Source organism: Rhinichthys klamathensis, unplaced genomic scaffold (genome assembly GCF_029890125.1).
Source record: "Rhinichthys klamathensis goyatoka isolate OS25496 unplaced genomic scaffold, OSU_Roscu_1.1 h1tg000209l_1, whole genome shotgun sequence".
Taxonomy (NCBI): domain Eukaryota; kingdom Metazoa; phylum Chordata; class Actinopteri; order Cypriniformes; family Leuciscidae; genus Rhinichthys; species Rhinichthys klamathensis.
This window is the reverse complement of record NW_026606734.1, coordinates 2,584,134-2,611,777: the sequence shown is the minus strand read 5'-3', so window position 1 is coordinate 2,611,777 and position 27,644 is coordinate 2,584,134. Positions and strand designations below refer to the sequence as shown.

The window sequence follows — 27,644 nt, the reverse complement described above, 5'->3', positions numbered from 1 at the left end:
TGATTTCTAAACTTGTAAAGAAGTGAAAACACACTCATTGATCATGAGAATAAAACACATTAAAGGCATAAACTGGATCAGTTTCGTCTGCATGTTCATGTTCATGTGTGTTTTCCTCCAGCTGGTTTTTGCTCAGAGAGTCACTTTGCATCGGCACGTGTTTCAGCTCTCCGAGTGTTTATAGCCTTCAGACTCACACACTTTATAACACACGGCTGTTTACCACGGTACAAACCCAACACACACCATGAATCTCTTCAGCGGCTTCATCTGGATTCTGACAGCTTTTATTCCAGGTAACAGAAGTCAAAGCTCGTCATTTCTGAGTCTTTAATGTTCATTTCATTTGATGAAACTCATATAATGTTGTTGTCGACAGCATCCAGAGGAATCACTGTGACTCAGCCTGGAGTTGTGACTGTTTCTGAAGGACAAAAAGCCACAGTAGAGTGTAAAACTGATGCTGGGATAGCTGGCTATGGTTTAGCTTGGTATCAGCAGAAACACGGAGAAGCTCCTAAACTCATCATTAAGCTGGTAGATGAACTCTATGATGAGAGTCTCAGTCGATTCAGTGGGAAAGGAGAAGCAGAAGGAACAGATTTCACTCTGACCATCAGTGGAGTCCAGACTGAAGATGCTGGACATTATTACTGTCAGAGTGTACATGAAACTGACAGTGGTGATTATGTGTTCACACAGTGATAAAGAGTCGTACAAAAACCTCGGTCAGTCAGAGTCACAGTGACTGAACTGAAACTGCAGCTGCTCAAACACACACACACACACACACACACACACACACACGACTCAATATGATCTCACTGAACATCATTTTGTTAAGCTTTATCAGTTTTTAACATTTTTTATTGTGATTTTTCAGAAGTCATATTTGTCTCCTGTTTCTATTACATCCTTCATGTAGAAATTCAGTCACTTTTGATTTTCACTTCAGTGGATATTTTTCAATCCTTCCCCACATTTTTGATTTTCTGCATTTATGATTTATAACAATGTCGATGGATTTATTAAATTAATCCCTCATAATGCAGATATTAACAGCATCATAACACTTCCCTCAACATCAGAGCTGATGATAATAATTTATATTAATATCTATGTATGGAGGAATTAGCAATTATAATTTAATTTAATTTATTTTTTATTTTTATTTAATTTAAAAATTAAAGACCAGATTACCCAACAGGAGCTGTATACTAACCAAAAACAGCATATGCATGTCACCCTATTATTTTAAATGTATTTTATAAACATTTATAAAGCTCAACATGTTTATATCATGTGTGACTCGCAATCAAACTCAGTTATTCAGTGACTGACAGAGACTCGTGTGTGTGATGATCATGTTCATAAACTGCAGGAACACACACGGATTTGGTGTAAATTTGGGAATTAACAGCGACGTTTCACTCCAACTGCAGTAAAAAATATTCTCAAAGTCTCACAGTGAAGTCTTGTCTCGCTTTCGGGGCTACAGATTATAATCCACTGAATAAAACTATATAATCTATTGAATAAAACTATAGTTTTTTATCCTGCTAAGAGAACCGACGGCCAGCGCTGCAAAGTTTCTGAAGTGACATCACATATAAATGCTGGATTCACTCTGCATGGATGTGACGTTATAATAGTAACACATTAAAGCAATATAAAGGCAGACTAAAAGATTAATAGAAATATATAGCAAAATACATATTTTTCAATTCTATTCCAGTTATTGGTAAAAGTGATGACCTGTAAATAATGTTAAATGTCTCGCTGTACACTGTATGGTGGAGCCGTTGCTAAAGTTTAAATCTGAACTTTACTAGAAAACCTTCAGTGATTTGAGTCTGGATCCGGATCTGCTCATATTCAGATATTCAGATTAATATACTGAAGCTGGTCTTGTAGATGTAATCAGAACTGAATTGAATGATATCATTTTTAACATTTTGACTATCGTAGAGGATACAATATTATGAAAAACGTTTATTTTGACTCTGTTCTCACTTCAGTAATTGTGTGTTGTGTGTGTTATTGAGTGACTGTCTTCAGGGAAATGATGTGGAGTGTGTTTGCATATTGATCAGATCTTCAGTGTGTGAGAGTGTTTATAGTGCTGTGAGTTTAACACTTCATCACTGACACACACAACAATCTTCATCAACATGACCTTCATCATCATCTTCATCTGGACTCTCACAGCGTTTGCTCAAGGTTTGTGGAGCACAAGTTTGATATTAATTCATTTCTTCAAGTATTTTGTCAAAGTTTTGAGTGTATTTTCTTGTTGTGTGTTTCAGAGTGTAGAGGACAGATCACCGTCACTCAGAGTCCCTCAATAACAGCAGAACAACCAGGAGGAACTGTGAATATCAAATGTAAAACCAGCAGAGATGTGTACAGTGTTGGTTCTGTTTATTTCTTATCCTGGTACTTACAGAAACCTGGAGAAGCTCCTAAACTCCTGATTTATTACGCAAACCGCCTCGAGTCAGGAACTCCATCTAGATTCAGTGGCAGTGGATCTAACAGTGATTTCACTCTGAGCATCAGTGGAGTCCAGACTGAAGATGCTGGACATTATTACTGTCAGAGTTATCACAGTGGTAATGTGTTCACACAGTGATAAAGAGTCGTACAAAAACCTCCGTCAGTCAGAGTCACAGTGACTGAACTGAAACTGCAGCTGCTCACACACTTTCACACACACAATGGTGAGGATTTTCATGGATAAAAAAACAGAGAATTAGAAATGAACATATAATGAACATTTTTATTTTATTTTTTATTTCAGGTCATTGATATGTTTTACAAACAAGAATCTACTGAAAAAGACAGATTAGAAATAGAAGAGCTTGTGTTTCTCTATAATGTTTGTACTTGATTCACTTTATCAGCATTAAACTTTTAAAAAGTTGATCTGAATGTTTTTAGAGAAGAATTTTCACAAAGCCTGTGATCACCAAAGCGATGAAAGTCATATTGAAGTTATATTTGAAGTCATTTTCATGATCAACTTCACTGAAACTCACTTTGGTTTAAAGCATCAAAGATCAGATGTGAAGAAACACAAGAACTGCAGGAATTCACTGCAATTTAAGACGGCAACATTAGAAATTGAGGGTAAAACTTTGTATAAAATCACAAAACAAACGTTGTGTGTCACATCTATTATAACTTTATACGATATGAATCACAATTACTCCTGAAGAATCAGACAGAGCTGATCATTAAGAGAAAATACTATAAACATCTTTACAGTGTTACAGTTTTTTTTATTCGCTTTGGTACTATTTTCACAAGTAAGGTGTACATTTTCAAAACTCTTAGTGCTAATATCACAACAGATCATCAAAAGTGCACTTTTATCAAACATTTCATCATGTTTTCAATTGTGTTAGTACAATTCACAAAATCACAAAGTATCCTTTTCACAACACAAAATAAGTGTTTCATCTACATAAATGTTTCATTCACAGTAACTGCCTTTCATAAAGCTCTTATTATCAAACTTTTGATTTGCATCTCTTTTTGTTCAGTTTAATACATTTGTCTATTATTTAATCCAACTGATCTTAATGGTTAATCAATTAATCATTTGGTACACCTATAGATTTCTATACAAGTGAAACTCGAAAAATTAGAATTTCGTGCAAAAGTTAATGTATTTCAGTAATTCAAATTAAAAGGTGAAACTAATACATTTATAGTATATGGAACTACAGTATATAGGCTACACATGGATGATTATACTTTTCAGAGGGCCGACATTTCTGTATTTACGTACAGTAAAATTCTTTTTTTATTGATTTCATGTAATCTAATTTTCTGAGATTTTGAATTTGGGTTTTTCATAAGCTGTAAGCCATAATCATCAAAATTATAACTTTTGCACGATATTCAAATTTTTCGAGTTTCACCTGTAGATATTGATTCTATATTTCTATAGAACTTGTTTGCAATTTCCGATATGGATAACCAAATTTAATGAATTCTTATTCATTACATTCTTATTCTTATTCGATTTATAGATAACCACCACTATGTTCAAAGTGTGTGCACACGCATGTGTGTGTGTCTGTGTGTGAGAGAGATACAGATAAATTTGCCATTTGTGAAAACACTGTAAAGCAGAATAGAGTATAAGGGAGATAAACGGTCGATTACTGTAAAACAGATTGATTAGAGATGCATCAGTAGAAGGGAGACAGATGGCATCAAATACAGCATTTTACATTACAGTATGTATGCCATGTGATACTGTAAACAGATTACCATGGTAGAGACTGCCACATTACTGTAATTCAACCTTCATCTGTATAGGTCCACTACTGTATATATAGATTTACATTTACATTTACATTTAGTCATTTAGCAGACGCTTTTATCCAAAGCGACTTACAACTGAGGACTAAACCAAGCGAGTCATCGTGAAGAGGCAAAAGCAACGCAAGAAGTGCTCAAAATACAAAGTTCAGCCATAGCTCGGAGTAGCATAAGGCAGGCAAGCGAGGATTTAGAGGAAAGGATTTTTTTTTTTTTTTTTTTTTTTTTTTTTTTTTTTAAGTTAAGTGCTCCCGGAAGAGATGAGTTTTCAGTTGTCTTTTGAATGTTGTCAGGGATTCTGCATTCCGGATGAGGGTGGGGAGATCATTCCACCAGCATGGAACCGTGAATGAGAATGTTCTGGATAGTGATTTTGTGCCCCGCTGTGATGGTACCACGAGCCGTCGCTCATTGACCGATCGTAGGCTTCTGGTAGGGATGTAGACTTGTAGTAGTGAGTGGAAGTAGGAGGGAGCTGATCCTGTGGTCAATCTGTAAGCAAGCGTCAAAGCCTTGAACTTGATGCGAGCAGCGAGTGGTAGCCAGTGCAGAGAGATGAGCAGAGGAGTGACGTGGGCCTTTTTGGGCTCGTTGAAGACCAGACGAGCTGCAGCATTCTGGATCATTTGTAGAGGTTTAGTTGCACATGATGGAAGTCCAGCCAGAAGAGCATTGCAGTAATCAAGCCTAGAAATGACCAGGGCCTGGACGAGAAGTTGTGTTGCATGCTCAGTTAGGAAAGGCCTGATCTTCCTGATGTTGTGCATAGCAAACCTGCATGATCGAGCTGTCTTTGTAATGTGTTCTGTGAAGGTCAGCTGATCATCAAAGATTACTCCAAGATTTCTGACCGACCTTGATGGGGTGATTGAGGATGAATCTACCTGGATAGTGAGGTCGTGCTGAAGAGACGGATTGGCAGGGAGGACGAGAAGCTCAGTCTTTGCCAGGTTGAGCTGCAGGTGATGTTCCTTCATCCATGCCGAGATGTCCGCCAGACAGCTTGAGATCCGTACAGCTACTGTGGGATCATCTGGTTGAAATGATTCAGATTCAGTCAAAGGCTATAGAGTGAACACATTTACTGTATTGCCAGCAGACTCTGTTCTCGCACAGAACCGCATGACTGTCATACTTCATCACAGCTTTTGATAACTCACTGCAGATACTATTACAAACATTATGGATTCAATTACATAAGTTAGGTAATGCATGTGTATTTTCTAATGTGGCAACTGTAGCCTGTATTACTTTTAATTATTTCAGCAACAAGGGTGATTTGAAACATGTATCTGTTTGCTGTTGAATGAACTGATTGTTAAAAGTACTAAACTGAAAGAAGATCATACTGTTGTGTTTCTGTGATTAAACCAAACGTTCTCATTACATATTACAATAATCTTGTGTTTGAAACAATGATTATGTGGACTGAAAAATGTATAACTGTAATGAAAGCATGGGATCATGTTTTGAAAGAATGACTAGCTGCGTTACAAGTGTGATCAGTTTGGATTTTTGTACTAGAGTTTTGAAAATGTACACCTTACTTGTGAAAATAGTACCAAAGCGAATAAAAAAAACTGTAACTGACAAACATTCAATGTGTCTTATAACACACACACACACACACACACACACACACACACACACACACACACACATTTTACCTGTCTATCTGGGATGTTTGCTGCAAATGTTTGCACACTATCAGCTAAAGGTTTCTGTATTTCTGGGTTTGCATTATTTCATTATTAGGTCATTATGAAAGGTTGACTGTTCCCCGTCTGTGGACTTGTGAATGGCACTAATGACAAAGTGACATTGAGAAAGTAACACGGTATAAAGAAAACATGAGAACATGAAAACATATAAAATATTAGATAATATATAAGACAAAAATAGCATTACATGTAATATTTCTAAAGTGTTATCCTTTATTGTGTACATATATGTTCCCATATAAATGTGAATGTATGTTCACACATATAATACACACACATTCATGGAATGAGTTACAACAGATTTCTAGTTCCCAGCATGCTTTGCTTTTGACTATTAAAGGAGTGTAAATGTTAAAATTAAGTGTTATTTAATGTGTTTTGCTCAATATTAATATAGGGGGAGATCTGTTAGTGTTTAATGTTCTATTATTTTGGAATTTAAAATGTTGTCTGGTATGTGTGAGTTTTGGGGTTAACATTGTGCTGAAGAGTAGAGTCTGTGGTTAGGTTGACCATTGGTCAGAGTTTATTATATATTGAAAGTAATGGTTGTGCACTCCTCAGCTCAGCGATCTCTTGGCCAAATACTTTACATGCAGGTGTGCTTGTGCTTTTGTTAACTGCTTTGAACATTGAAGACATTTATAATGAAAAAAATATATAAGAAATATTTTACATGATATATTTCTCTGTGTGTTTATGCTGCATTAGTAAATATATCTGCAATATATACTTTTAAACCATTTAATATATTGATAATTCATAGGGAAATATATTTTGCCTGCTCATTATTGATCTGTTTCAGCGTGTCTTGGTTCATTTAGTTCATCACTGTCTATTAAACACCTTTTGCCTGTATTCAGTGTGAAGTCTTGTTTGTTCTGGTGTGTGTGTGTGTTACTGTCAGCATTCTCGATCTGTTTGTTTCTGGTGATTCTCAGTCTGAGTCTTGGGTTTCTCGTTCTCGTCTGCATCTGTGGATTTCACAGTTAATTGTAAACAGTTCGGACTGATAACGTGTGTTTTGACGCTCTGCCTGATATATGGACTATGACTTTGGATTATACTTGTAAATAAATTGCATTTGTATCCTCACTCTCTGCTGAATGCTGTTTCCACCATCAAAACATCACAACATCAAATCACTGACTTCACCAGCTTTATGAAGATCATCATTACTGAATTACTAACTGAATTTATTAAAGTTAACATGTTCATATCATGTGTGACTCACAATCAAACTCAGTTATTCAGTGACTGACAGAGACTCGTGTGTGTGATGATCCTCATGTTCATAAACTGCAGGAACACGGATTTGGTGTAAAATTTGGGGATTAACAGCGACGTTTCAATTCAACTACTTTCAAAATATTCTCAAAGTCTCACAGCAGATATTCAGATTAATATACTGAAGCTGGTCTTGTAGATCATAACTGAATTGAATGATATAATCTTTAACATTTTGACTATTGTAGAGGATACAATATTATGAAAAACATTCATTTTGACTCTGTTCTCACTTCAGTAATTGTGTGTTGTGTCTGTTATTGAGTGACTGTCTTCAGGGAAATGATGTGGAGTGTGTTTGCATATTGATCAGATCTTCAGTGTGTGAGAGTGTTTATAGTGCTGTGAGTTTAATACTTCATCACTGACACACACAACAATCTTCATCAACATGACCTTCATCATCATCTTCATCTGGACTCTCACAGCGTTTGCTCAAGGTTTGTGGAGCACAAGTTTGAGATTAATTCATTTCTTCAAGTATATTGTCAAAGTTTTGAGTGTATTTTCTTGTTGTGTTTCAGAGTGTAGAGGACAGATCACCGTCACTCAGAGTCCCTCAATAACAGCAGAACAACCAGGAGGAACTGTGAATATCAAATGTAAAACCAGCAGAGATGTGTACACGGATCGTCATGGAGGTCGTTTATCCTGGTACTTACAGAAACCTGGAGAAGCTCCTAAACTCCTGATTTATTTAACAAACCGCCTCCAGTCAGGAACCCCATCTAGATTCAGTGGCAGTGGATCTAACAGTGATTTCACTCTGAGCATCAGTGGAGTCCAGACTGAAGATGCTGGACATTATTACTGTCAGAGTTTCCATTGCAGAACAGATTCTGGTAATAGTTGTGTGGGTGATCTAGTGTTCACACAGTGATAAAGAGTCGTACAAAAACCTCCGTCACTCAGAGTCACAGTGACTGAACTGAAACTGCAGCTGATCAAAGAAACACACACACACACACACACACACACACACACACACACACACACACACGCACACACACACACACACACTCAACAGTGAAAAACACAAAAATGAACTTACAGTTTTTTACAATCACTTTGCTATATTTTCAGAACCTTGATGTCATTTTTCAAAACTCTAGACACAAAACTCAAAACGATAATCACTTGTAACACAGGCTGTCTAATGTTCAAAACATTGCATTGTGCATTCACATCTTTAAAGAAATCTTGCACTTGCACAATCATTGGTTCAAAAAACAAATTAACTGTGAAATACCATTGAAACATAACTATAGATCACCCACACACAAGCAACCGATAGTTTCACTGTGTCATTGTTCGTACAATCATTAAATATTGTAGAGCAAAATAGGTGATACAGGTTTCATTATGGTACTACATGTACAGTAAATACATCTCTGTAAAAGTACTGCAGTAGTAGAGAGAATATTACAGACACAGTGGAATCATTGTGAACAAAGTTTGTAATATATTGATGCAAAACACTACAGTACAATCACAACATGGTTTTTTGAATCAAAGCAAAAATAATTAGCTATGAAATAGAAAAGAAAAGACAGTACTGTAAAACATCAAATGCAGTGTTCCTCAACTTGCTGTAAGAAACTAAACAGGAGTGATTACTGTACTTCTACACTGTCATCAACTCTGTGTTGTGGATTTGGCCACAGGTTCTCATCTACATCACAATGGATGTTGGAAAATGACATCTTGGAAAAAACCTTTGGCATGGCGAGTCCAGGCCTGACACTGCTCTGCTGTGATTGGCAGAATTGGACACGCAGTTACAAGGGCCTGCATCTATACAGTACTGTACTGTCAATACTGTACATAGTCTGAAAAGGTGGTACAGTATTTGGCACCATAGACACAGTGTCTGATGAAGCATTACAGTATGATAAAATATTAGGCTACATCCATGGATATTGTAGTCTAATTGGTTCATGCCATGCTAATTGGTGACCAGGGACGTGCACAGGGGGGTTGCTCAGGTTGCCCGGGCAACTGCCCATATGCCCTTCTCGACTCAGGTTGCCCTTCCGAAAAAAAAGCCTAGATAAAAGAATTTCACGTAGACCTAGATAAAAAATAAAAAATAAAAAAAAAATTCGCAAAGCCTCATTCACTTCCATTCGGGCACTCAGCTCAACTGTTTACATGGCTGCAGCTCTGCACGCGACCATAGACTGCACGCGACCGGTGCATAAGCCCCCGCCTCCATCTCGTGTCATAGTGCGTCAATTAATGTGTACAACATCCATGACAAAATGAAGCGAAACTATCCTTCTGGTCATGAAAAGAGGAAGAAGAAAAAAACCATGAGAGTGAATTGCGGGAACAACAATCAGGTAAACTTGTGTTCTCTCCTCTCTAGTTTGATGTCAGCATAGTTTGATGTTTTTCGGTCTTGCTAACCTAGCTGGGCAGGCAGTGCATCTCTTGCATCACTTTGTGCCTGACAAAAGTGAGAGTAAAATACAATTATTTATTACGTTTGTTTTTGATAAACGACAAAGTGTACCGGTGTTTGTTTACTGCAGCTCAGAAAACATAACCGCGTCGCGTGTGTTATCGTGCGTTCATATGCGCGTCCATGAAATGAAACGCGCATTTTTCAAGCAGAAATATGTGGAGACCAGACATACTGTACAATACATGCACGTGAATGATGGCACTCCCAATCAAAGTACACATTTTACGTTTAAAACAAGACTCAGTGTTAAAAACTCTAAACAACTGCACTAATTATGCAAGATAGAAAGCAATGTATTGACAATTTGACATTGATTGACTATTGATTTATAGGCTATATTGAATTTAAAATGTTGATTAGCTGGACATACTGGTCAATATGGATGCACATCCCTCAGTAAATAATAACCATAAATCAAGAATTGCTTCAACATGCATAATAATAAATAAAAAAATCATACTGATGCCGAAAATACCCAGGCTGTAGAGAGAAGCAAAGTTAATCCCAAAAGCCAAAGCTCAGGGTTATAATTTTTTATGTTCTTCTTATTTATGTTTACATTAATATTCACTTGTTATCTTAACATTCTATAGAAAATATCTATTCAATAAATATTGTTTGTTTGAACCTCATTCTGTTCTATATTGTTGTACTTATTCTTTGACTGTTTTGTTTAAAGGAGGGAGGATTGTATGGGAGCGCTGAAGTGTCAGGTGTGATTGTGGCAATGGCAAATGGTTTACATAGCTCACGACATCACGGGTCAGGTAGAGGGCCCCTTAGCGGGATTAGGGTTAGGGCCCCAGGGGGAGGTCAGGATCGGCACTGGGTTTAGCAGTCGATTCTGTTCCCTACCGGAATTCCTGTTCCCTTTACGCAATCATACTACAAATCATGCGTAGTTGCCCGTAGCCTACCATCACAACTGAATACGAGCAAGAAGCACAACTGAATGTACGGGAAGCCAAAAGGTTAAAAAAGGATTGTATTTTTTCCCAAAATCCAAGGGGGGGTGCCCTTTTTTCAGGTCAGAGCAACTGCCCCTCAAAATTCCTGTGCACGTCCCTGTTGGTGACAATGAATCTCATTATCTTGAAACTTTCATGATTTACTGTAAACATGGAAGATTGTGTGTCTGTTTCCATACAACTATGCATTAAGAGTAATGCAACAGTTACTTATCATTTTGAGCAGCTGTATCAATTGACAGTTAGATCATTGTAAGGAAATGAATAGACACTCATTTGAAATGTAATGTGTGAATTGCCTTTTGAAATAGTAGTACTTTGATGTTAAGTTGTGTCATATTGAACAGGTGATCTTTGTTGAATGAACAAATGATCTAAGTTTTATGTGTATTGTATCCAAGCAATTGAGAAAAGGGTTAGAGTTTTGAAAAATGTGCTTTTTGATCATTGGTTGTGAGTTTTGTGTCTAGAGTTGTGAAAAATGACATCAAGGTTCTGAAAATAGTAACAAAGTGATTGTAAAAAACTGTATTACAAATAAAATTCAGAGTAGTCTACATGTTCATATTTTGCTCCAATGTGTAGCACTTGCTCCAACACAATACTTAATCTACTGGAGATGTAGGTTTTCACGGAGTGTGCGAAGAAATATATTATAGACTACAGATATTAAGCTTCGCACATGAACATGAACTCTCAGGCCATGTTGGCATCAGGAAAACATATGATAATTTGTTAAAACATTTCTTTTGGCCATCTTTGAAATCTGATGTAAAGTTCTGTAAGTCGTGTCATGCCTGCCAGATTAACCTACCATGCCTACCAATAAACCTGTCAGGGTTCTGTCACTTCTGCCATTTATTTTGCATATGTTTATTCTATGTTTTGGGTTAAGGAGTTAGGGGAGTTGCGTTGTATTTTTCTTTTAATGTGATTTATTTATTTTTTAGGGATTTTAGAGGGTACTAAATTAGTTATTTTTGTGTATTATTTTGGCCTTGTCCACTCCTGAATTTAACCCCTTTGTTTCTGGTTTTCACTATATTTTTGTTAATAAATGTATATTTGTTTGAACATTATCTTTGTGGGTGAGCGCACATTCATTTGTGTTGCGGCTGGAAGACGGTCGGAACACTGTTACTACTGAAGCGTTTGCATAGAGAGTGTGTTTTACATGAGCGACACACGCTTCAGCGCTCTGCATGTGTTTATAACTCTGTCAAACACCAAACATGATCAACAACTGTTTTTCACTAGAACTGAACCTTCAACCAACAAAAATGACTTTCATCACCGTATTGATCTGGACGCTGGCAGTATTATGTCGAGGTTTGTGTCAGTCAAGATTATACACATTATTTAGTTATCTTTATGTGTGTTGTGAAGATATATGGTTGTAAAAGTGTTTGTGGTTTCTAATCTTTCTCTCTTGTCAGAATCTGTTGGTCAGGTGACAGTGACTCAAACTCCCTCAGAGCGGCTCTATGAACCTGGACAATCAGTCACTATAACCTGTAAAACTAGCAGTGATCCACACTGCTGTTATGGTGATGGAAAACCCGCTCTGAGCTGGTACTTACAGAAACCTGGAGAATCTCCTAAACTCCTGATTTATTACACAAACCGCCTCCAGTCAGGAACTCCATCTAGATTCAGTGGCAGTGGATCTAACAGTGATTTCACTCTGAGCATCAGTGGAGTCCAGACTGAAGATGCTGGACATTATTACTGTCAGAGTTTCCACGTCATCAACAGTAAATATGTGTTCACACAGTGATAAAGAGTCGTACAAAAACCTCCGTCAGTCAGAGTCACAGTGACTGAACTGAAACTGCAGCTGCTCAAACACTTTCACACACACACACACACACACACACACACACACACACACACACACACACACACACACACACACACACACACACACACACACACACACACACACACACACACACACACACACACACACACACACACACACACACACACACACACACACACACAACAGTGAAGAAACGACTCAATATGATCTTATTGAACATCACTTTGTTGAGATTCATCAGTTTTTGACCTTTTAGATTGTGATTTTTCAGGAATGACATTTGTCTCCTGTTTCCTATTACATCCTTTATGTAGAAATTCAGTCACTTTTGATTTTCACTTCAGTGGATATTTTTCAATTAATTCAAAACATTTTAGATTTTCTGCGTTGATGATTTAATATATTATTTTTTTATAGTAAACTGCACCATCAGCATCTTACAGTTTTTTACAATCACTTTGCTACTATTTTCAGAACCTTGATGTCATTTTTCAAAACTCTAGACACAAAACTCAAAACGATAATCACTTGTAACACAGGCTGTCTAATGTTCAAAACATTGCATTGTGCATTCACATCTTTAAAGAAATCTTGCACTTGCACAATCATTGGTTCAAAAAACAAATTAACTGTGAAATACCATTGAAACATAACTATAGATCACCCACACACAAGCAACCGATAGTTTCACTGTGTCATTGTTCGTACAATCATTAAATATTGTAGAGCAAAATAGGTGATACAGGTTTCATTATGGTACTACATGTACAGTAAATACATCTCTGTAAAAGTACTGCAGTAGTAGAGAGAATATTACAGACACAGTGGAATCATTGTGAACAAAGTTTTTGTAATATATTGATGCAAAACACTACAGTACAATCACAACATGGTTTTTTGAATCAAAGCAAAAATAATTAGCTATGAAATAGAAAAGAAAAGACAGTACTGTAAAACATCAAATGCAGTGTTCCTCAACTTGCTGTAAGAAACTAAACAGGAGTGATTACTGTACTTCTACACTGTCATCAACTCTGTGTTGTGGATTTGGCCACAGGTTCTCATCTACATCACAATGGATGTTGGAAAATGACATCTTGGAAAAAACCTTTGGCATGGCGAGTCCAGGCCTGACACTGCTCTGCTGTGATTGGCAGAATTGGACACGCAGTTACAAGGGCCTGCATCTATACAGTACTGTACTGTCAATACTGTACATAGTCTGAAAAGGTGGTACAGTATTTGGCACCACAGACACAGTGTCTGATGAAGCATTACAGTATGATAAAATATTAGGCTACATCCATGGATATTGTAGTCTAATTGGTTCATGCTCCATGCTAATTGGTGACAATGAATCTCATTATCTTGAAACTTTCATGATTTACTGTAAACATGGAAGATTGTGTGTCTGTTTCCATACAACTATGCATTAAGAGTAATGCAACAGTTACTTATCATTTTGAGCAGCTGTATCAATTGACAGTTAGATCATTGTAAGGAAATGAATAGACACTCATTTGAAATGTAATGTGTGCATTGCCTTTTGAAATAGTAGTACTGTGATGTTAAGTTGTGTCATATTGAACAGGTGATCTTTGTTGAATGAACAAATGATCTAAGTTTTATGTGTATTGTATCCAAGCAATTGAGAAAAGGGTTAGAGTTTTGAAAAATGTGCTTTTTGATCATTGGTTGTGAGTTTTGTGTCTAGAGTTGTGAAAAATGACATCAAGGTTCTGAAAATAGTAACAAAGTGATTGTAAAAAACTGTAATACAGTTTTTTTTTATTCGCTTTGGTACTATTTTCACAAGTAAGGTGTACATTTTCAAAACTCTTAGTACAAAAATCCAAACTGATCACACTTGTAACACAGCTAGTCATTCTTTCAAAACATGATCCCATGCTTTCATTACAGTTATACATTTTTCAGTCCACATAATCATTGTTTCAAACACAAGATTATTGTAATATGTAATGAGAACGTTTGGTTTAATCACAGAAACACAACAGTATGATCTTCTTTCAATTTAGTACTTTTAACAATCAGTTCATTCAACAGCAAACAATGCAAGATACATGTTTCAAATCACCCTTGTTGCTGAAATAATTACAGTATTACAGGCTACAGTTCCCACATTAGAAAATACACGTGCATTACCTAACTTATGTAATTGAATCCATAATGTTTGTAATAGTATCTGCAGTGAGTTATCAAAAGCTGTGATGAAGTATGACAGTCATGCGGTTCTGTGCGAGAACAGAGTCTGCTGGCAATACAGTAAATGTGTTCACTCTATAGCCTTTGACTGAATCTATACTGTAGTGGACCTTTACAGATGACGGGTGAGTTACAGTAATGTGGCAGTCTCTACCATGGTAATCTGTTTACAGTATCACATGGCATACATACTGTAATGTAAAATGCTGTATTTGATGCCATCTGTCTCCCTTCTACTGATGCATCTCTAATCAATCTGTTTTACAGTAATTGACCGTTTCCTCTCCATTATACTCTATTCTGCTCTTCAGTGTTTTCACAAATAGCAAATTTCTCTGTATCTCTCTCACACACACATGCGTGTGCACACACTTTGAACATAGTGGTGGTTATTACTGTATCTATAAATCACTTATGTAGTCAAAAGAATTCATTACATTTGGTTATCCATATCGGAAATTGCAAACAAGTTGTAGAAACTGTATATACAATCAATATCTATAGAAATCTATAGGTGTGCCAAATGATCAATTGATTAACCATTAAGATCAGTTGGATTAAATAATAGACAAATGTATTAAACTGAACAAAAAGAGATGCAAATCAAAAGTTTGATATTAAGAGCTTTATGAAAGGCAGTTACTGTGAATGAAACAGTTATGTAGATGAAACACTTATTTTGTGTTGTGAAAAGGATACTTTGTGATTTTGTGAATTGTACTAACACAATTGAAAACATGATGAAATGTTTGAAAAAAGTGCACTTTTGATGATCTGTTGTGATATTAGCACTAAGAGTTTTGAAAATGTACACCTTACTTGTGAAAATAGTACCAAAGCGAATAAAAAAAACTGTAATAAAGATATTACTGTATTCACCATAACTTTTCTATCAAAACTACTGACTCTATAATTCATCTCAGTGCATTGTTAATGATTAAAACAATTTTAATACATTCTGATGACCTCTGACCTCTGGAATGACCTTTGCCCTCTGATGAAGTTCAGTGACACACTACTGTAGCAACTCTGTCATTTGAATCATCAGAAAGCCTGTAGCTTCAGACACATGAATAAATGTTTATGACTCGTAACATGGAAAAATATCCTAAACACTGTTATGATTTATGAGCATCATGTGTTGGAATCCTTACACAGATTTACATATAGATTATTTGCATCGCAGCTCACGCTTCAGGAGGATTTATAACTCTGAGTCTGAACACTGAGAATCTGAACCAACAGCAACCATGAGCTTCATCTTCATCATCTTCATCTGGATGTTCTCCAGCTGTTTCACAGGTGAGGAAATATGAAGTTAAACTGCACTATTTTAACTGATTAACAGTGCTTGAAATATTATCCAAATATGTAATTCTGAATATTTATTTATTCTTCTTGATGTAGAATCAGTTGGTGAAGTGACAGTCACTCAGACTCCTGCAGTGAAACCTGTTCCTCTAGGAGACACAGTTACTATATCCTGTAAAACCAGTCCTGAAGTTTATCAGGGTTGGAGTGTTCAGCCTCTATCCTGGTACTTACAGAAACCTGGAGAAGCTCCTAAACTCCTGATTTATGCAGCAAATCGCCTCCAGTCAGGAACTCCATCTAGATTCAGTGGCAGTGGATCTAACAGTGATTTCACTCTGACCATCAGTGGAGTCCAGACTGAAGATGCTGGACATTATTACTGTCAGAGTTATCACAGTGGTTATGTGTTCACACAGTGATAAAGAGTCGTACAAAAACCTCCGTCAGTCAGAGTCACAGTGACTGAACTGAAACTGCAGCTGCTCAAACACACACACACACACACACACACACACACACACACACACACACACACACACACACACACACACACACACACACACACACACACACACACATGTTTTCAAATACACATATCTAAACATTCTTCAACATTCTTTCTCTCATAAACTTTCACCAGTCAGCAGAACAAACATCTGAAACCAGACAAAATGGACCTGATCGACTCATTTCTGTTTTTAATCATTTACCTTTGCCTACATTATGATTTCCGTATTCGGCGTATGATCAAAGATTTTTTTGTATCTTCTCATTACTTTCACAGTATATACCACATATCAGACAAACATGAGAAAGCTCAAGTGAATAATCTAATCAAATGATCTGGAAGCAATTAAATCCATGATGTCTTCAATGGCTTATTTTAATAAGATTACAAATGAGACTGTGTGAAAACAAAAGCGTTGCATATACCGTTTGCACAGCCTATACTTTCTGGTTTATACTTCACAGTATTCAGTCAGTCCTCTACATCATATGATCATTGAATTTCCAATACTTTTCCAGTCATCTGCCATTTAAAAAAATTGCCTATATTTTACTCACATAAAGCTACTGAAAGGTATTTAGCAGTGATATTGTAAGGCTTTTCTATTTAGAGTATTTACCAGTACAGAATATGATGGCGTTATAATATAACAATGTAATATGTAACAAAGTTTGCAGAGGCTTCATAAATTAATAAAAAAACAAAAACAAAGCACAACTGATACACATTTCTTTGTTCTTCATTTTCTAGAACTAGAGAAGAAGCTTGCTGTATTTTTGTGTAATTAATTAAGAGAAAGTACAACGCCATCTTACTCCGACGAAAATGACTTGAACGCTCCTGCCGTCGTAAACACGACTTCCCACCTCGTAAGTACGAACTTCTCAGGGTAGCAACATTTTTATTTGTAGACAGGAATGAGAATGAGGCTGTGATGTCACTTTACTATAGAAAAGCTTCAGTGATTTGAGTCTGGATCCGGATCTGCTCATATTCAGATATTCAGATTAATATACTGAAGTTGGTCTTGTAGATGTGATCAGAACTGAATTGAATGATATCATTTTTAACATTTTGACTATCGTAGAGGATACAATATTATGAAAAACATTAATTTTGACTCTGTTCTCACTTCAGTGATTGTGTGTTGTGTCTGTTATTGAGTGACTGTCTTCAGGGAAATGATGTGGAGTGTGTTTGCATATTGATCAGATCTTCAGTGTGTGAGAGTGTTTATAGTGCTGTGAGTTTAACACTTCATCACTGACACACACAACAATCTTCATCAACATGACCTTCATCATCATCTTCATCTGGACTCTCACAGCGTTTGCTCAAGGTTTGTGGAGCACAAGTTTGGTATCAATTCATTTCTTCAAGTATATTGTCAAAGTTTTGAGTGTATTTTCTTGTTGTGTGTTTCAGAGTGTAGAGGACAGATCACCGTCACTCAGAGTCCCTCAATAACAGCAGAACAACCAGGAGGAACTGTGAATATCAAATGTAAAACCAGCAGAGATGTGTACAATGATGGATCTGATGATTTCTTAGCCTGGTACTTACAGAAACCTGGAGAAGCTCCTAAACTCCTGATTTATTGGGCCAACCGCCTCCAGTCAGGAACTCCATCTAGATTCAGTGGCAGTGGATCTAACAGTGATTTCACTCTGAGCATCAGTGGAGTCCAGACTGAAGATGCTGGACATTATTACTGTCAGAGTTATCACAGTGGTCCAGTGTTCACACAGTGATAAAGAGTCGTACAAAAACCTCCGTCAGTCAGAGTCACAGTGACTGAACTGAAACTGCAGCTGCTCAAACACACACACACACACACACACACACACACACATTCAATGGTGAGGATTTTCATGGATATTAAATTAAATATAAAACTTTCATTTAAATGTTTTACATGCTAAATACTTTAATCTATCACACTCTTAATTATTATATATATCAAAAACTATATTTGTGAGGTTCATAATTTGTCCGCATGTTCTTGTTTCATCATGATTCTGCAGGTGTTTTCACGCTCCATTGACTGAAGTTTATTTATCAAATGTGAGCTAAAGCCTTGATCCAGTGAATCACACAAAAAAAGTACACAAAAACAAAGTTAAAATTTTATATAATTTGACTGAATTTTAATTGAATCACACACAGACAGTCTGGTATGAAAGGCAAACAACACACTGCTCACTGAAGAAGAAAACAGTCAGAGAAAATCACATCATAATTTTATAAACACATTAATGCACAAACTCCTACACATGAAACGAAAAAATGTTCAGATTCAGAATATGTTTCACATTCTGAAAAATAGGCTGATTACGGTAATACAGAAATACATTAAAACTACAAAAACTGTGAAAAAACTGTTGTGTGTAAATGTAACATCTTTAAACTCTCAGCAATCACAATTTAAAGTTTTATTGAGCAAAAATTATGAAATTGTGAATTTTATTTTGGTTAAACAAGTTAAAAAAAGAAGATTTTGACAGAAAAACCTCAATGACAGTGTATTGCAAAGCTCTGGCGTTCACACACACATCCCGGTGCCAGTCGGTGGCGCTGGAGAGACAGGAGCTGAAACAGTGTGTATAACGCCAGACGCTGCTCTTGGACACTCAACATCAATTAATTATCAATTCATTAATTATTCTTAATTTCAAACCCTGGTTGTATGAAATTCTCTGTTATCAAAGCCCCTCAATCATTCTGAAGGCCAGGACTCAGGCTCTTTCAGTGAGACGCTGCTGTATCAACACTGTCGGATGACCGTCCTCCGCTGAGCAAAATCAGGATCTGTGACAGTGAAGGACAGTAAACACACTGTCTCTGATGGACGTCTGAGTTCAGGAGTTTACCTCCTTTGTGTCTCATTTCTCTAACAACATCAAGAATGTCTTCCTTTGCCGTGTAAGAAATGAACGTCTACATCTCGGCTGTACTGGACCAGAGAAACACAATCTCTGTTCTCAGAGACTTCCGATCTCTCCACAACAAACTCTTTCAGGAAACCCATTCCTAGTGTCATCCGAGGCATCCAGCAGGAAGACAACATCTCTAACCGGTCTATCCTGAGAAACACACATCACGGGTCAGATTGTAAAGCAATGGTGAAACTGCATTAAACCATCAGCTGTTATTGAGCATCAGTTTTACAGACTAGAATCTACTGAAAAATACAAATAAGAGTCCAAAATAAATAGCACATTCAAGCCCATTTTCTTCAAAAATAAAAAAGTAAGAAAGTAAGTAAAAAAAGTAAGGGAGAGAATCAATTACTTTAAAAATGATTTTTTTGCTGATTTACTTACGGCCATCATCAGTTTGATGGCGCTGCTGAAAGTGAACCACAGTGAAATAAACTAATAGATCAGCAGAAGAAAAACCTCCTGAACGCTTCACTAACTGAACTTCACACAGATCAACAACAAACACATCAACTCACTGCAGAAACTCACTGACTTCACCAGCTTTATTAAGATCATCATTACTGAATTACTAACTGAATATGTTCATATCATGAGTGACTCACTATCAAACTCAGTTATTCAGTGATTGACAGACTCGTGTGTGTGATGATCCTCATGTTCATAAACTGCAGGAACACACATGGATTTGGTGTAAAATTTGGGGATTAACAGAAACGTTTCACTCCAACTACATTAAAAAATATTCTCAAAGTCTCACAGCAGATATTCAGATTAATATACTGAAGTTGGTCTTGATGTATTCAGAATTTAATGATGCAATTTTTAACAATTTGGCTATTAGAAGATTGAATATTATAAATAAGACTGATTTAACTAGATGTTCTCTCACTTCAGTAATTGTGTTTTGTGTGTGTTATTGAGTGACTGTCTTCAGGGAAATGATGTGGAGTGTGTTTGCATATTAATCAGATCTTCAGTGTGTGAGAGTGTTTATAGTGCTGTGAGTTTAACACTTCATCACTGACACACACAACAATCTTCATCAACATGACCTTCATCATCATCTTCATCTGGACTATCACAGCGTTTGCTCAAGGTTTGTGGAGCACAAGTTTGATATCAATTCATTTCTTCAAGTATATTGTCAAAGTTTTGAGTGTATTTTCTTGTTGTGTGTTTCAGAGTGTAGAGGACAGATCACCGTCACTCAGAGTCCCTCAATAACAGCAGAACAACCAGGAGGAACTGTGAATATCAAATGTAAAACCAGCTCAGATGTGAGGAGATGGGATGATGGAGATCAAGGTTTAGCCTGGTACTTACAGAAACTTGGAGAAGCTCCTAAACTCCTGATTTATTATGTAAAAAACCTCCAGTCAGGAACTCCATCTAGATTCAGTGGCAGTGGATCTAACAGTGATTTCACTCTGACCATCAGTGGAGTCCAGACTGAAGATGCTGGACATTATTACTGTCAGAGTTATCATTGCACATCAGTTTCTGCTAATAGTTGTGTGGGTGATCAAGTGTTCACACAGTGATAAAGAGTCGTACAAAAACCTCAGTCAGTCAGAGTCACAGTGACTGAACTGAAACTGCAGCTGCTCAAAGGAGGATCTGAAATAACATCGTCGCACTTGCATCTAAAATAAAACACACATAAATTAATCTGACACTAATAATTAATAATTATACAGGTCAGAAGTCAAAGACTTACTTGAGAGAAACAACTAAAAACTCCATCAATGTCTCTTCAGAGTCTCTATCAGACTCGTTTTATTGATCTTTATTATTATGTGTGTCTTTTCCTTCTTTTACACTATAAATAGTATAGTTTGTTCTGCATGGTTTTGTGTTTGTTTTCATATTCATACTTTCTGTAGGGAGAATAAAAATGTGTTGTAATCTGGATCTGCTCAGCTGTGAGATTTTGTGCTTTTAAATATCAGTGACATGATTGAGATCGAGTGATTTCAGTTTTTCCTCGTTACCGCCTTATATTAATATTATATTAATAAAAAACTTTCATTTTCATAGTGAAAAAATCAAATCATGAAACAATAAAGGCACAGAAATATGTATCTAAAAACTGAAGTGTGATGCTAGTGTTGGAGAATCACTAAACGTTAATTTATGGTGTAAAATTGTGTTTTCAGAGCCTTCAAGCACTGTTACAACTTCAACTGGACCTGTGACCTCTGAGATGACCTCTGACCTCTGCCCATGCGGAGTTCGTCATAATGCCTCTGTCACTCATATGCAGCTCAATTTTCATAATTAAAGGGGTCATATAATGCCATTTTTGTACAAGCTAATATGATTCTTTAGGGTCTAAATTAAAAGTTTGTAATATACTTTAATTAAAAATTCGCATTAGTATTGTAAGAAAACACTTATTTTACCTGGTCAAAAACAGCTCTGTTTTCAGCACGCCGTTTCAGTGCATATGACTTTAAATGATAATGAGCTTTGCTCACCCCGCCTCTCTGTTCTGTGTGTACACCGTTTGTAACACAATAACACAATAACCATAACGCGTTGTTCAGTATAAACGTGGGATTATGAATTATATTGAGAACGTCATACATAGAAAACAAGAGGCATTCATTGTGAAGCGTGCAGCTAGCGACTTGCAAAGATTAATATATTGATATAAAGTTTAATAAAACGTTACACTCACTTCCGTTCTTCTGGAGATTCAGCAGGAACAGGAATGTCTGGTACCGATCCTTTTTTCATGAGCAGCTTCTTAGCAAATCCAGCTTTATACTGACCCTCGTTTATAAAGCAGTCTGCTGAGAAATGATTCGCGCAAACATGAAAGCATTGACTGTAGCAAGTCTCAAGGGTTCTGGGAAGGAAGAGGACAGGGTCGGCTTGCGGAGACTGTGGGTCTTTATTGGAACAACGTAAAATAAACAAAACAAAAGTCGCGCACACAGCACTGTATACTCAAAACTCAGTCCACTAGTGTTTGGCAATCACTCAATGTGTTCCCCGAGCTCTCTGCCGGTCTCTCTCCCACCGTCTGCAGCTTGTCACGCGACCACACACACACAGATCTCCACCGGTCTCTCTCCCACATACTGTTTCCACTTGGCTTTTATTGTCTCTCCACACCAATCACTGAAACAAGACACAGGTGTACGTTATTTGCACTTGACCCACTTATGCCGCACCTGTCTCCCAATCCTCTCTCCTGTCACAGGCCCCGCTAGACCACGCCCCCCTTGCCACATACCCCCACCGCCCGACTCAGTCCGGGGAGCCATCCGGCCTGCAGCCTCTCCCCCCCCCCTCCTCCTGGAGAGGAAGTCAGCCACAGCCATCTGTGCACCCAGCCTGTGGACCACCTGGAACTTAAAAGGCTGTAAGGCCAGATACCAGCGGGTGATCCGCGCGTTGGTATCCTTCATGCGGTGGAGCCATTGGAGGGGCGCGTGGTCCGAACAGAGAGTGAATTCCCGCCCCAGGAGATAATAGCGGAGGGTGAGGACGGCCCATCTGATGGCAAGACATTCTTTCTCAATGGTGCTGTACTTAGTCTCTCTCTTTGAGAGCTTACGACGAAAGTACAGCACCGGCCGGTCCTCACCCTCTATCTCCTGGGACAGGACTGCTCCCAGCCCCCTGTCCGACGCGTCTATCTGCAACAAGAAAGGGAGAGAGAAATTGGGAGAATGTAATAGTGGGCCGCCACACAGAGCAGCTTTTACCTGGGTGAAGGCCTGCTGACACTGCTCCGTCCACTGGACCGGGTCTGGTGCTTCCTTTTTAGTGAGATCAGTCAGCGGGCTGGCGAGGTCCGAATACTTAGGCACAAACCTTCTATAATATCCCGCCAGCCCCAGGAACTGTCTCACCTCCTTTTTGGTCTTGGGCCTCGGGCAAGTTGCAACCGCTGCGGTCTTGTCAATTTGCGGCCGCACCTGCCCGTGACCCAAGTGGAAGCCCAGATACCTGACCTCTACTCGCCCAACTGCACATTTCTTCGGGTTGGCCGTGAGTCCAGCCAGTCTCAGCGCTCTCAGGACAGCTCGCACATGCTCCATATGCCGCTGCCAGTCATAACTGTATATGACGATGTCATCCAAGTAGGCAGCGGCATACGCAGCATGGGGCCGGAGAATTCGGTCCATGAGACGCTGAAACGTGGCTGGAGCCCCGAACAACCCGAACGGAAGTGTAACAAATTGGTGTAACCCGAACGGCGTGGTAAAGGCTGTTTTTTCTTTAGATAAAGGTGATAAGGGGATCTGCCAGTATCCTTTCGTTAAGTCCAGTGTCGAATAAAAGCGAGCAGTGCCCAGCCGATCAAGCAGTTCGTCAATCCGCGGCATTGGATAGGCGTCGAACTTCGACACAGCGTTAACCTTGCGGTAATCCACACAGAATCGAACAGAGCAGTCGGTTTTAGGCACTAAAACTATCGGGCTCGCCCAGTTACTGTGGGATTCTTCTATTACCCCCATTTCAAGCATCGCCTCTAATTCAGACTGAACCACTTTCTTTTTGTGTTCAGGTAACCTATACGGCCGGCTGCGAACGACCACGCCCGGCTCGGTCTCAACGTGGTGCTGAATAAGATTAGTTCGACCGGGTAGGGGCGAGAACACGTCGGCAAAGTCTGCCTGCAACCTAACTACGTCAGCAAGCTGGGACGGTGAAAGATGATCTCCCCCCGGGGCCAGGGCGAGGGATTGCTGTTTAACATTCGCCTCTGGTCCGAGATCCTCTTCCGCACTAATCACCGTCGCCAGCATCACTGACTCCGCCTCATTCCATTTTTTAAGGAGGTTGAGGTGATAAATTTGACGTGCCCCGCACCTATCCGTTCGAAGTACCTCATAATTGAGATCGCCCACTCGCTGTGTGACCTCAAAGGGTCCTTGCCACTTTGCAAGTAATTTAGAACTTGACGTAGGAAGTAATACAAGGACTTTATCTCCCGGTGAAAATTCTCTAAGTCGGGTTCCCCTGTTGTACAACTGGGTCTGTCTGCCCTGAGCCTGTAACAAATTCTCCATTGAGAGCCGCCCCAAAGTGTGGAGTTTTGTTCTCAGGTCTAGGACATACTGGATTTCGTTACGACTCTCCGAATGTCCTTCCTCCCAAGTCTCCTTTAGGACGTCCAGCACCCCGCGGGGCTGTCGTCCGTAAAGGAGCTCGAAGGGGGAAAACCCCGTGGAGGCTTGCGGGACCTCGCGCACAGCAAACAACAGGGGTTCCAACCACCTATCCCAATTTTTGGCGTCTTCGTGAACGAATTTACGAATCATGGTCTTTAACGTGCGATTAAATCGTTCGACCAGTCCGTCTGTTTGTGGGTGATAGACGCTGGTACGAATCGACTTAACGCCCAACAACTCGTAAAGTTCGCGTAAAGTACGTGACGTGAACGCCGTGCCCTGGTCAGTGAGGATCTCTTTCGGTATCCCCACTCGGGAGATTAAACGAAACAGTGCATCCGCAACACTCTTAGCTGAGATGGTGCGGAGAGCCACTGCCTCGGGATATCGGGTTGCATAGTCCACTATCACTAATGCAAACCGATGTCCTCGTGCGGAACGTTCTAATGGCCCGATGAGGTCCATCGCAATTCTTTCGAAGGGGACCTGCATTAAGGGAAGTGGGCGCAATGGCGCTTTTGGGGAGGCCGGCGGATTCACCAGCTGACCACCTGCGTACGTTCTCGTGAATGCCCGGCCAAAAGAAACGGGCCATGAGACGATTCAGTGTCGATATCTGTCCCAAATGTCCTGCCATGGGATTAGAATGAGCCGCCTGGAAAAGCATTTCCCGACGGCTTTTTGGTACCAATAATTGGGTTGTAATCTGCTTTGACTGAGTGTCTTGTATCACTCGATACAACCTATCTTTCATAATTGCAAAATAAGGATAGGTGAGTGGACGGTCGGTTTGGAGAGGCTGACCGTCGATGGTACGGACCTGTTCAAATGCGTGTTTAAGAGACTCATCTTGAGACTGCTCCAGGGGAAAATCATCGCGTTCCGAGAGAAACTGTCTCTCGATTACGCTCGGTTCCCCTGAAACTAGTCCCGAGGGTCCCGGTTCCGTCTCTCCCAACCGCACCGACGGCTCACTACCCTGCGTTTTCGTTCCACAAGAGGCATCCACACATAAGCCCCTGATTAACTCGCTAAAAGCTGGCCAATTCGTTCCCAAAATCAGTGGATGCCTGAGGTGCGGGTTAACTGCGACCTCCACCCTATGCTTTTGTCCCCTGAATTGAATCACAGCTGACATTAAGGGATAATTCACCACATCCCCGTGCACACACCTTACCCGAACCATGCGGCCCATATCCAATGCCTCGGGTTGAATCAGGCTTTGGTGGATCGAGGTTTGGTTACAGCCTGAATCCACCAGAGCCTGATAGGTACCCCCCTTAATACTCACAGGTATTTGGTACCGGCCAGCCTGATCGTGGGCAGCCTGCTGGACATCTGGGACCCGGATCATTGTCCCTATATCCATCATGGGACATCTATCAATGAAATGATCCGGGTCCCCACAACGCCAGCAGGCCGGCCCAGGCCTCCCCGCCGCCCTGGTGGCGGGAAGTGGGCCAAGGGATTGGCGCGGAGAGAGCATGGAACCCGGAGGAGACGATTCCGCTCCGGCGGAGGTGACGCCCCGGGGCGGCCCGCGGGCGTCCCCTGACTGGTCCACCGCCACCCCAATTCTGCCCCGGGGTGGTCCTCTGAACGGACCCGGCGGACGATTCCTAGGGAGTGGGACAGGTCGCTGTGGGGGGGAAGAGGGGGACGAAACTGAAAAAGAAGAGGAGAGAGACACATTAGGGAGGGTATCGCCGACCCTGGAGCACGCCACCAGCTGATCCTCCGCCAGATGGATGGCCGAGTCCAGCGACGTTGGTCGGTGGCACTGGACCCACTCGGCCGTTTTCTTCGGGAGCCGAGCGATGAACTGCTCCAGTACCACACGATCGATGATCTTCTCAACGTCGCTTCCCTCGGCCAGCAGCCACTTGCGGCAGGAGTCCCGGAGCTGTTGGGCCATCACGAAGGGCCGGCCATTGTCGCCAAGATCCAGCGACCGAAACCTCTGCCGATGTTGCTCTGGGCTCCGGCCGACCCGCTGGAGGATGGCCCTTTTGAGATCGTCGAAAATCAGGAGGTTCTGGACCGGCAGCTGTTGGGCAGCCGCCTGCGCCTCTCCAGACCTCGCTCCAGACCTGCTCACTCGCTCTGTTTGGTTTCATTACAGTGTGCTCCTTAGCACTGGAGCGCCCTCTGCTGTCCATAAGGTGCATCTGTACCAGCCATTTCAAACCCAGCCTCCAGTATTTGGGCCACGCCTCCTTATTTGCATACACTCCTCAATCCTCAATCCTCAAATGCCCAATCCTAAATGGCTAAATGATTAAATGTCCAATCCTAAATCCCTAAATGCCCAATCCTAAATCCTAAATGGCTAAATGACCAAATGCCCAATCCTAAATACCAAATGCCCAATCCTAAATACCAAATGCCCAATCCTAAATACCAAATGCCCAATCCTAAATACCAAATTCATTTTCGACTTAGACTTTTAGTTTTCGACTTAGACTTTTAGTTTCAAACTTAGACTTTTGGTTTTCGTTTAAGACTTTTAGTTTTAGACTTTTAGTTTTCAATCTGACCCAATAATCCCTCCATAGATACCTGCCCTGAAGTTGGCTGTGCTGATTTTTATGAAATAATATGTATTTTTTTTACATTTTTTCCAGACATCGCAAAATAAATGGTCATTTCCACAACCGAACAAAAACATGTTTTCAACCAAAAATGTTGAAATATTTGTAGTTATAAACATATTGGATTACACATCACACTTGCATCTTTCCAAATTGTAAATTGATTTATTTCTCTGAAATGCAACTGTTAAGATTTTACAAAGTTAACACCAAAAAAAACGCTGAACACTAGCCACTGAAACCTTTCATTCATATTTCTGACATTTTCAAATCTGATATTTTTCAACTCATATACATATACTTTACCCTTAACTGCTAAATAATCAACACCACCACCATC

At 39.5% G+C, this 27,644-nt stretch overlaps 6 gene segments (V, D, J or C); all 6 read left to right on the top strand.

Annotated features, from left to right (window-relative positions):
* The first annotated feature begins 105 nt into the window (after window positions 1-105).
* On the top strand, window positions 106-786 carry LOC130097016 (probable non-functional immunoglobulin kappa variable 6D-41). The segment is given in 2 exon segments: window positions 106-296; window positions 380-786. Coding segments are annotated over 2 exon segments (375 nt in total).
* A 901-nt stretch (window positions 787-1,687) lies between these two features.
* On the top strand, window positions 1,688-2,660 carry LOC130097017 (Ig kappa chain V region BS-5-like). The segment is given in 2 exon segments: window positions 1,688-2,220; window positions 2,307-2,660. Coding segments are annotated over 2 exon segments (375 nt in total).
* Window positions 2,661-7,710: 5,050 nt separating this feature from the next.
* On the top strand, window positions 7,711-8,252 carry LOC130097013 (Ig kappa chain V region K16-167-like). The segment is given in 2 exon segments: window positions 7,711-7,780; window positions 7,865-8,252. Coding segments are annotated over 2 exon segments (405 nt in total).
* A 3,743-nt stretch (window positions 8,253-11,995) lies between these two features.
* Window positions 11,996-12,650, top strand: LOC130097008 (Ig kappa chain V-VI region NQ2-6.1-like). The segment is given in 2 exon segments: window positions 11,996-12,104; window positions 12,212-12,650. Coding segments are annotated over 2 exon segments (438 nt in total).
* Window positions 12,651-16,022: 3,372 nt separating this feature from the next.
* On the top strand, window positions 16,023-16,568 carry LOC130097007 (Ig kappa chain V region K29-213-like). The segment is given in 2 exon segments: window positions 16,023-16,122; window positions 16,228-16,568. Coding segments are annotated over 2 exon segments (378 nt in total).
* Window positions 16,569-17,831: 1,263 nt separating this feature from the next.
* LOC130097006 (immunoglobulin kappa variable 4-1-like) lies at window positions 17,832-18,483 on the top strand. The segment is given in 2 exon segments: window positions 17,832-17,981; window positions 18,068-18,483. Coding segments are annotated over 2 exon segments (375 nt in total).
* The last annotated feature ends 9,161 nt before the right edge of the window (window positions 18,484-27,644 follow it).